The sequence below is a fragment of the Asparagus officinalis genome, chromosome 9 (assembly GCF_001876935.1).
Source record: "Asparagus officinalis chromosome 9, Aspof.V1, whole genome shotgun sequence".
NCBI lineage: Eukaryota > Viridiplantae > Streptophyta > Magnoliopsida > Asparagales > Asparagaceae > Asparagus > Asparagus officinalis.
In genome coordinates, this window is record NC_033802.1 from 36872261 (window position 1) to 36883636 (window position 11376).

An 11376-nucleotide genomic window follows, 5' to 3' on the forward strand; every position below is an offset into this window, starting at 1 on the left:
CCCAGCTGCCAGCACCTCCAACGTCGAGTTCCAACCACAGTGAGTAACAAAACAGCCGATCGAACCATGAGATAAAACTCGTTCCTGGGGGGCTCCAAGGAAACCACCATTCCTCTTCCTTCGATCTCTTCCATGAACCCTTGAGGGAGAAGATCTCTGTAATTTTCGCGAACAACCAACAGAAACGGCTGACCGCAGTTCAACAGCCCGTTTGCCATCTCGGTCAGCTCGTCCTACGTGAGAACCACCACGCTGCCAAAAGAAACATAGACAACTGAATTTGGATTTTGCGAGTCTAGCCAGTCCATGCAGTCTGCAGGTCTCCATATATCTCCTTTTATTTCAGGCTCTGGTCCGTCGACAAGAGGGCCTACTGGGATGATGCGCAGGCCGATTGTTGTCGAAATGGCCTCAATTGCCTCACGCTCGAGCTCTTCGAAGGTGTTGACGAAAACCTAGGTGGCTTTACTTACGTTCTTGAATTGGTCTTGAAATATGTCAGCTACAGACTTAAAGAGGTTTGAAGGGAGAGTATAGGTCGGAAGCTCGTCAGGTGTCAGCTCTGGCAAGCCAAGAATATTCACAGATACATCTGGATTGGTGACAGTTGGAAAATTGGACAGGGAGTGTGTGAAGTGATAGTAAATCGAGAACACGGCGCACGATTGGACCCAGAGGACAGCATGAGGGATGTTGAGCTCTTCGGCGACATCAATAACCCAGGGAAGAAAAGGACTGTTGATGATGCACGATATTGGCCAGCCTCTTTCGGCCTGAGCACGGATTAGGTTGATGAGGGCAGGGTATCCGGCTGCACGTAGCTGGGGGACGAAAGAATCGAAGTCGTTGCGCCGAGGGTCGTCGCCGTCCCATCCATCAGTGAAGAATTCGAAACAGAGGTGTCCTTTGCCGATGGCGATAGGGGGATCTTCGGGTCTTGGAAGAGATTTCGTGGAGGCTGAAGAGATTCGGCGGCCAATGTAGAGGGTGGAGGAGAAGGTGACAAGGAGGCCTTTGGAGGCAAGATGCTTGGCAAGGCGGAGGAGGGGGTTGAGATTGCCTTGAGCGGGGAAGGAGACGACGAGGACATGGACTTGACTCATGCCTTCTGTCTGCAACTTGTGGGGGAGTGACCGAGTTATTTTGATTTCTTTGACGGAGAGGAGGAGAGGTCGGTGCGCATTTCTCCTTTCATTCACAGATCTAGATCTAAAATATCAATTTCTTAACTTATTTCACTTAACAAACGTAAAGTTGAATATTTTATGACTGCGACTTGTTGGTAACGGGACTTTAAGATCCACCACGCCCATATGAGCGGACGATTGCTGGCCCCTACCCTAGTACGGGTTTAGGTTTCGTCTCCTCTCATGCTTAGGGCCCGTTTGGTTCATTAGGTGAAAGTTACTGTAGTCAAGAAACCAGGTTGAAAACTGACTCTGACAGCTACAGTAACCTTCGCTCAAAAACACCATATTTTGAGGAGATGTGGTTAGAAGCTGCCACATTAGATTTTTAACTGCCACATCAGCATTTTTTTTGCACAACCAAACAATGTAAACAAGTAAAAGTTACTGTAACCTGACAGCTACCTAATAGCTACAGTAACTTTCAAACAAAAACAACCCAACCAAACAGCCCCTTACATTTGGACTTGGATTAATTACCGTCATCTGACTTTCACCTGCCAAAGTTCTTTAATTACCACGCCTTAAAATAGCCTGAATCAACTCAACATCCCACCTTGAAAATATGTTGAGAGGTGTCTTTAACTAGTTGCTTTAGTTGTAAGATGTGTTTTTTTTAGTTGGCTCGGGTAACTTCAGCAGTATAATTGGCCAATCTTTAACACGTGGAAGTATGCAGGAAATATATAGGGGAATAACATTCCAACACTTTGATTAACAGAGGTAAGAACAAAGTGCTACCTTAAGAAAGAATCGGTATTTAAATGATATTTAGCCTTGACATAAATATGTAAAACACTTTCATGGGGGAGGTCACTGGCATACAGAAAATATACACGCAAAAATCTCGCGAATAGTCAAGATTGCTTTCTTCTCAGGCTCATACTCCCATGGTTAGTAGCAGGTCACAAGAGGATATTTCTCACGGTATTCATTATATGTTTATCCTCCAGTATTTGGGCAAGATTAATGAGCAGCTGTACCAAGCTTTGGATACACATGCAGATACAAAATGGATATGAGAAAACAAAATAACATCCTAAAAAAATATAATTCATATATGGTACAAGAGAACTCATTAATATGTTTGTTATATATAAAAAACTAGGATTGGATTTCTTGATCATTAAAATTAGTCTCAAATTCATTAAACCAAGAATTAAAACAAGTGTAACTGTATGATCAGCATATATTCGAATATTTCAAATACAGTTCTGGATATTTCACTACAAAACTCTTATCTGTAACCATAGCATATCGATAAAAGATTTTAAGTAACCATATATATATCCTACAGATACAATTAGGAATATTTCCTCAAATATGGATATGGTCTAGCACCAATACTAATGTTCACGTATAGAAAGCACATCAATAGCAGTAATCAACTGATCAAGAAAGCTTCCCTGCTGCTAAAATAAATCCCGAGGGTAAAAGAGTAAAAAAAATTCACTCAGTGGTGAAACTAGAGGGGTAATAAGTTAAAAACATTAACACTACAGACTTAACACCCAAGTTAAATGATACCAGCACTTGACAAAAGTATGCAATTAACAGACGAGTGCAAAGATCAGTCAACCTCACATAAACTCATTGCAAATAACACCGAATCAAATCAGCCAAGCATTCTTTACTATCAAAACAGGAAATTCCTCTTGGATAAGAAGTCAATAAAGCTAATGCCAACCTGCAGGTTGATGGCTCCCCAATTGAAGAAAACCGCAAATTGCCAGAAATCTGTGAAGTTTTGTAGCCAAAACATGCCCTCTTTTCAGTTGCACGGGTATGTATAGAAAGGTAGAATGGAGGAACGTGGTTGTTGTAATCATTTCTTCTTGCCTCCAGCAGCTGACTTGAATGGGAGAAAATCAATACCACACATGAAAGGGCGTAGTACTTCTGGAATCTCTACTCCATCTTCTCGCTGGTAGTTCTCAAGTATACAACAGATGGTCCTCTCTGTAGCCGTTAGAGTAGAATTAAGAAGGTGGACAAACTGCTTTGCTTGTTCATCATTCTGTTAAAAAAGGAGCAGCAGAATCATTACAGCAAGAACTGAAAGGAAGAAATTTCCTACTTTCCAAAACCCTAAAGCAACAAGGGAACAAGTGCTGAGAATTTTGCCTTTTTCTGGCCGTATCCAATTCCCAGTCTTCTAGCTTGGTAATCTGTGCAATTTGAACAAGAGACCAACTCCCTGTAAGTTTTCGATGCAGGAAACCATGCCTCTAAATCATACTTCTTGGCTGCAGCATCATTCAAGGCACCCGAAACAATGGATACAATTTGATAAGGAAGTTTCAGCTGTAGCATTACCAAGCTATATTAGATGAGGGAGGTTAATGAGCCTAATAGTAGAAATGGTTTCAAAGGTTAGCAAAGTCTTGCCTCTTGATAGAAATCTTCAGAATTCTTGAGCATTTCCTCGTGCATCTCCCAAGAGTCATTACCGTTTGGGCTGGTGATGCAAAATTGTTCCACTTTCTCAAATTGGTGAACTCTAAAAATGCCAAGTGTATCCCGACCATGGGACCCAGCCTCTTTCCGGAAACAAGTAGAGAATCCAGCATATCTAGAAGACAGAACATGCTTTAGTGTATTTGTAAGCCATAATAAACTGTTCCATATCCCAATGCCAATGAAGAAAGTCATAAAGTAAAATCCAATACTTACCTTATGGGTAAGCTTGTAGGATAAATCCGATCTTCCAGATGATAAGCACACAACGGCTGTTCAGAAGTAGCAATTAGATATTTGTCATCTCCATCGCCTATTACCTGTTGAAGGGCAAAAGTCAATAATGTCCACTGGAGAACAGTATGATTGTTTCACACGGAAACATGCAGCAAGGCAAATATTATTCAGGAAAATTAGTTTTAAGGGTTAGGATTGAAGTTTGGATTACCTGATTACCAAGTATATTTGATGCAAAACAATTTTGAAAATCTACGAAGATTTTGTTGGAGAGTTCTACACCCGGTAGAAAAAATACGTAAAATGAATAAATTTCTTAGCACATTTTACATTTAGATTAAAATTTCAGATTGACTTTTATCTTTAAAATATTTGATTTTAGCCATCTAGTGGATTTGTCTACTATTGAAATTTAGATTGTGTCTGGATAGGATTTGTTTTGTGAGTTTCAAATTGTCTTAGAGACAGGATTTCAACTCTGTTGTCTTGTGGGTTGTGGTTTTTCATTGTTTCAGCAAAGGAAAATTGGAAAAAAAAAATGATTAAAGTTTAGCACGTGATTTGCTAGCCTAATAGCATGTGACATTCCAGGTGTGAATCCAAACGGTTAAGGTGTTGTGTGAATCCAGCCTAACCAAAAGTTTATCTATTTTTTAATCTTTCCCAGATCAGTTATATACCTCCACTAATCTACAACCCCCAGAAGCTTAGCCTCTCAAATAAGTCATTGCTTCACATCCGAAAAAGGACAAAAAAATCTAAAACCCTACTCTCTTTCACAGCCAGAGAAGCTACAAGTAAGGCTGAGGATTCTAACAGCAAGTTTCTGCAACTCTAGTGCTGATGTACCATACAACTCCCACCAATCAGCTATCAATTAAAATATAGTGTGATTAGCAGTGTATTTTCTACAGAAAATTTAGTCAATTGAGGGTTAATATTATGGATATTTACCTGAAGACCAATGTTTTCAATGCGCGAGGCGCAAAGTCAGTTTACGCACATATGCGCAAGGCGCAATGTGATGCGCGCACCCGAGTGAAGCAAGGCGCACTCCAGACACATAATTTTTCAAGATATACAAGCATGCATGAAATATATATTTGTGAAATTTCATGTAATCATGCAAGTTTTTCATACTAGTGTAGTGTATTGCATCACTAACAATTACCTTGCTAAATTTTATTTCTCTCATTACAGGTTACATATGGAGAATCTAGTAGCATCTAGCATCTAGCATCGAATAGCAAGAACCAGTCCTAGCACAAGAGCAATGAGCTTGAAGTCTTGAACAAAATAAGCTTGAAGCCTTGAACAAAACAAGAAGTCTTCACATTTCAACAGTCATATGTAATTATGTATTACTAAAAAGAAGCAATTAGCTCATAATATCATGATTCTGTACATCTATGAGTTAAATTAATTGAGAAAGATTGCACATCAAACAATCAAGTGATCAACCATCTTAACAGTCAACCGGCTCAATACAAAGTCTGAACAAACTTTAATCATTAGACAATTATAAATTCAAAACAGTCCACAACCAAGCTAAAATAATTGCATATTGTTAATTAAAAAACAGTTTACTGGCTTACTACTTCAAATCACTAACAGTCAAGCATTCAAAAACATTTCTTTATAGTTAAACACCCAATAGCATCTTAACAGTTAATAGTTCACAATTTACAGATCAAGTAAGGGGAGGGGGGGAGCGGTAGCAGTCAATTGTTCAAGTGAGAAGAAGAAGAAAAAAAGGAACGGGAGCAGCAGCAAGCATAGAGAACAGAGAAACCAGATCAAACTCAAGATTAAATAAGTGAAAAAAAGGGGGGGAAACTAAGTAGAGAAGGAAAAGAAAAAAAGGCAAACAAAAACAAACGAGAAAAGAAAGAGGGGAAGAAAATACCTCAGTTCCAATTTGCAATCATTGCTCACCGTTTTCTACTCGCCGCCGACTGCTAACCATTTTCTGCTCGCCGCCACAAGGAGAACACCGAACATGAAGAGAAAGGGAGAGAGAACGAAGTGAATGAAGACCTAATTCTTTGCTTTGGGTCAAGTTAGAGTTGTTTTGGGTTTAAGCTGGAGTCGGGTTTGTACCCGATAGCCCACTTTTACTAATTCAAACCAAACCCAATCGCCTCTTCTCCTAAGGCGATCCCCAGCCCAAGGCGTTAAGCACTACAGGACGCTCTCATGCGCGCACTTGGCGTAAACGTAGCGCCTCACACCTTATGCGGGGCGCTACGCCACCGCACCTTGTGCCTTGCGCCCGATGTGAGCGCCCGAAAGCGCCTTTAAAATCACCGACAAAAAGTAAGTTACTTCTTGCAAATCCAAACTAATGTCGATCCAATCCCCGAATTCAATTGCACCAACAACTTCTTCCTCTGATGCCAACGCTGATGGGACTCTTGACGAAGCCCCAATGACACTTCTCAATGCAGGCAACGCTTTGGCAATCTCTCCCATGTTACTGTTCAGATCAGTTCTACCCAGTGCATCCTCAAGAAGGTTCGATGAAGAATAAAGTATGCTCGAACTATGCCCTACAAATTGACACCTCTAAGCCATTTACAATAAATAAATAATCAATTTGTTCCATATGCAAGTTCACCTTTTGTTTTACCTTAAACGTACTCTCAAGATACTCATTCTTTCAAATACGACTCATACCCGTGGAACAAGGTTCTAAAACATGAATGTTAAGACTAGTGTTTTAAAAAGCTTCCCCGCCTAGGCCTATGCAGTACCTAGGTCGGCCGCTTAGGTCTCAAGGACACCCAGGAGAGCGGAGACTACTTACACGGACTACACCACTTAGTCGTGATCTCCTCCGTTGCTCTAACCTCCTTCGACCGACTCCACAAAGTACGTACACATCCTCCAACTCCTTCAACCTTCTGCAAAACCTCCCTGTCACCACTTAAGCAAAAAAAGAAATCCTCTAAGGCCTAGCATTCAGGTGCTAGGCATCAAGTCTGGCGCCTGGTGGTGACTAGAGGAATTGTCCCCAGAGACCAGATATGCTCATTATGCTGAAGAAGAATAAGAGAGTCATCACCAGGTTGATTTTCAGACTTAAAAAAACTGAATAGTTGTCCCCTTAACCCAAGAGGGGTACTATATCCAGATGCGTATTTCATTTTAGAGCAAAACTCCCATCAGGTTCACAATGAAAGTGCTGATATCTCTATAAGTTTAGTCCCTTTAACATACTTGTAAACAACTAATAACTGTTTGCTTAATATTTAGTCTCTTTTAGACTAACTCCAAACAAATGTTTGTTTACAATTCATTCTCCCACACACCACCCCCAAAATAAAGATGGGAGAAGCCCAGAGCACAAACAAACATAAGATTCAGTGTTGTCATCAATAGGAATGGCTAAGTATAGAAGCAAACCTTCAAGACAAAGAAGTTGGGTCAATTTACACCATGGTTAATGCAAAAGTTATTATAAACCTTGTCAATATAACATGTACATTCTGGACTGTTATGTGAAAAAAAATATATAATGTTCTAAAATTTTATCATGGTTTGTGTCTGTATATAATATACTAAACATGATCGCTCGATCAACCTCTGATTTCATGCTTAAAACAGATTTGTTTTACATCTGCCAATCAAAAGCTCACTATTCATACCCATGTGGGTGTGTCCATATTCGCATTCACCATGCGAAAAAAGTGATCAATTAATTAAACAAGCAAGAGGCCATGAAACAAAAAGAAGACTAACAAGAAGAAGACTCTGTAAACTAACTTCCATGAAAGCATATATAAAGCTAATAATATTCACCTTATAGAGTTCTTCGTCAAATTGAGCTAGCTGAGCGCATTTTGCCATGACTTCCTTTCTCATGAAAAAGGGTGTGTGTAGTAGGTTGTAGTTCCTCTTCCTCAAAAATGCAAGTCCATAGTTATATAGTGCAATATTTAAGAGGACACCCTCATCTTTCAAATAAAACCCTCTTCCTCCAGCCACAGTAGCACCTACAGAAACCAGCAGTGTAGAGTACATGTCCGTGATCACTTGCAGGCATCAGCTTAACATATGTCCAAAATTAATACAAAATATGGCTACTTTTTAAGTAACATGAAATATTTTTTCCTTTCGCTAGTTATCGTTGATTAATTTTCATTTCCAATGAGCCCACAAAGGATTGTTCTAAACAAATAGAAGAACATAAGGATGTAAGAAAACATACAAATTTGAGAGTCAATCTCTCTTCTAACATTGCAAACAGATACATCTAGTGAGAATCTTATATCCTATACGATAAACCTTGGTGGATGTCAAAATTTGCAACATACTCTTTGCCTATGAAAACATATCATAGATGCATACAAGATTAAGAAGTGACAACTAAAATACATGAACAATAGGTACATAAACATTCATATTAATTAGGTTTCGGTTGATGCGCTTCCTTTATATAATTTCTTTAGTTTCTTATTAAGGAATTGTTTTGTTCATGCAGTTATTGATTTGCATAATTTGTAAATGTTTCTTAATATAAGTCACATGATGCTTTTGCTACATATAAGAAATATCACACAGACATCTAGTAGTTTTATTATTATTTATCCATGACCATATTTGTCTAACCCTTTTAGGACTTGTATATCATATAAATTTGGTGCCATATTGTATGCCTTATGTAAGTGCACATTGCTTTTGTATCCCCGCACATGCGTATGTTGCCATGTCATGATGTTGAGTGGCAAGTCTAATGAAGTACAAGCTCCAATCTTTTAATTCTTTAGTCTGTTTCGTTGTCCTTGAGGTTTGAGTTCAGATAAAGGTTTACTTAACAATATGTTAAAGAAGTGCTAACATCAGAGTCTGTACTTATTCTTGCAATTGGTTAGGAATAAAAGCTAACTATTCATGACCCTAAATTTCCTATATCTCAATGTTCACAATGGTTCATAACTTCATATCAGCACCCTATATCAGTTTGGTGCACTTGTTTTCTACAATTTGCGTATTTTCTTATTCTTTTTTGATCCATATAAAGAAATGATGCATATGGGTTCTCTATAACGTGAGGCTTTTAAGTTCAAGTGGTCACCCCTCCTCTGTACTCACTTCTTTGTTTGCCTCAAGTTAGCACCGGGAATCTATGGTCTGTCCAGTCCCAAAAGTCTTGAAGTGTACAGGTTTACCTACGTGATAAGCTGGTACGAAGCATTGTTGCTCCACTGGGTCTGTTGCATTTAGACTATATCAAACCAAAATGGCCGGACACAATAAAATTTTGCTGAAATTCATGGGATATCACCAACATCTGATAGAATAACCAGCAACATAGGGTTTCATAGGGTGTTACTAATTGGTTTTTACCAAGTTTGAACATCATAGAAAACAATGCATACTTCAAATTCAACATAATTCTAAATGTTGCGAGAACAATGTTTCACGAATATGGAACCCAGTTAAATGTTGTCCACTTAAGGAAGAGGGATCCCCGGGAACAGAGATGCACACCCAAGAGAGGGGGGGTTTGAAAAATACTGCAAGCTTGCAAATTCCATCCTGTTTGCAGCAACTTTCACTAAATTAATAGTTCCACTCAGAAATACTCACCGACTATTAAATATCTAAACAAACGTCTATAACTTGGACTTTTAAAATTTACAAGCATGCTGAAAATGGTACCCTTATGTATTTTATAACCATCCATTTCCCAGATGAGTCTATTCAACCATAATCAATTCTTCAGTGGTGTCTCCAATTTTAATAGCCCCCTTAGAGATACATATCACCCACACGTAGATACCTTGACAAGAAACGAAATGCAGCTTAAACCAGCATACCATTCTTTAGATCTGCAATGCCGAGCATATCCACCAGGTCCACATGGTTCCTCAGCTTCCCTTCCAACCGACGCTCACCCCACGTTCGTACCACCAAATTATTCGCCTGCAGCAATTACCGAAATCATAAACGCATACATCAAATCATCACGCCACTCGATCAATCACATACAAAATCAACCAACAGACCTCATCGTTGCTAACAGGGACGGAGTCATGAACAAGGTTCCCAATGGTCATAAGCTTGGCATCAAGCTCCGTCTTGGCCAACTTCACCTCCTCATCCTTCTCCGCCATCTTCTTCTTATGGTCATCCGTTCCCTTGATCGCCTCCGTCGCATCCTCCTTCGCCTAAACTCATTCAGATCCCCAAATTCAGTAAACAAACCCTAAAGATGAGGAAGGAGGGGAGCAAAAGATGAAACTGACGATTTTGAGGCGGGCGATCTCCTTGGTGAGCTTGTTGAAGTCATGCTGCTGATGGATCTGGTGAGATTGAGGGAGTAAGAGACCGATGAGGGTTTGAAGAAGGAGGCTAGGGTTTTCATTAAGAAATGGAGGAGTGTAGGGCTTTTATACCCGGGCTTACGGATGGGCTCCGGAATCGGGGGGTGGGTCGGGTTTGGAGGGGCTCAAGACTAGTCGTAGATGAGTCCATACAGGTTGAGTGAGCACCTCGGCCTGCCCGAAAGCGCGGTCTCGTGTGGGGCCAACTCAGAGTCAAAGTCGATGGAGCTTAGGGGGTTATTCATCCGGGTAATTTGAGGTAAATTGGGTAAAATTATTCTAATGAGGTAATTTTACCCAATGGGATAATTTGAATGGGATAAAGTGAGATAAATTGGGATAATGGGATAATTTGAGTGAGACAATTGGTATGACATCTTTTTATAATATTATATTTATAGCTCAATTAAATTCAAGTTTAACTTGATATAACATCAAATGATTATAAATAATAGTTATAATATATAATAATATTATTTTTAAGATTATTTTAATTCTATGATCCCAGCCAAGAATTACATCTGATTAGTTTTTTTTAATTTAATATTTATGGTTGTACTTCTAAATCAGCTACACAAGAAAGCTAAATCGAAAGAAATCAACTGATATCTCCAAGATTCTAAAATACTTCTAAACCAAAGAATCCAGAGTAACTACTCACCATATTGCTGGAAACGAGAGAAAGCAGGCGATCGACCCACTCATCCACGACCGATCTCCAAGCTTCAGCGATCTTAGGGTTCGGATTGGGGTTCGGATCTCGCTCCGATAAGATTCCGTGGGTCTTCACGTGAGAGAGGACGGAGGCGAGCTCCGATGAGCTCGGAAACGAACGCTTATCATCGGGGGCATGGTCTCGGATGAGAGGTTGAAGCATCTGGGGTTTCAATCGAGGGTCGTTCATGCTGCTGAAGTGGTCGGCGGTCGACATTAGAGCAAGATAAGAGGGAAGAGCTAGAGTTAAAATTAGGGTTTTTGTTCTGTTCTGTTTTGTTCTGTTTTGAGGTTGTCGCCGGAACAGCAACGGAGAGGGCGACGCCCATGGAGACGGAGGAATAGGAAGGAGCTCGAGCTCGAGAACAGAAGTAGGGAATTTGTCCCCCTCTCTTGTTCCAGGAAGCAATATGGGGTAAATTTTTGTGGGTGGGGCTGAGGGGGGTTATATA

At 39.9% G+C, this 11376-nt stretch overlaps 1 protein-coding gene and 1 pseudogene across 1 annotated transcript; both read right to left on the reverse strand.

Annotated features, from left to right (window-relative positions):
- The window catches only part of LOC109823371, a 1498-nt pseudogene extending 367 nt beyond the window's left edge, over nucleotides 1–1131 (reverse strand).
- On the reverse strand, nucleotides 2619–10178 carry LOC109823742 (serine--tRNA ligase). Its single transcript, XM_020390105.1, has 8 exons — nucleotides 10133–10178; nucleotides 9893–10054; nucleotides 9704–9809; nucleotides 7683–7876; nucleotides 3861–3964; nucleotides 3576–3759; nucleotides 3312–3491; nucleotides 2619–3204 (listed from the first exon to the last, which is right to left on the reverse strand). The coding sequence occupies exons 2-8, from the start codon at nucleotides 9998–10000 to the stop codon at nucleotides 3013–3015; spliced, it is 1068 nt and encodes a 355-aa protein (XP_020245694.1). The 5' UTR covers nucleotides 10001–10054; nucleotides 10133–10178; the 3' UTR covers nucleotides 2619–3012.

Bases quoted from the DNA above. Each gene is read 5' to 3' on its own strand.
- LOC109823742 (XM_020390105.1), bottom strand. From the start codon at position 10,000: ATGGCGGAGAAGGATGAGGAGGTGAAGTTGGCCAAGACGGAGCTTGAT. The intron at 7,877-9,703 runs GTATGCTGGTTT...TGGTTTCTGTAG, and splicing joins CATTGCAGATCTAAAGAATG to GTGCTACTGTGGCTGGAGGA. The intron at 3,205-3,311 runs GCAAAATTCTCA...CTTTTTTAACAG, and splicing joins TTGGATACGGCCAGAAAAAG to AATGATGAACAAGCAAAGCA.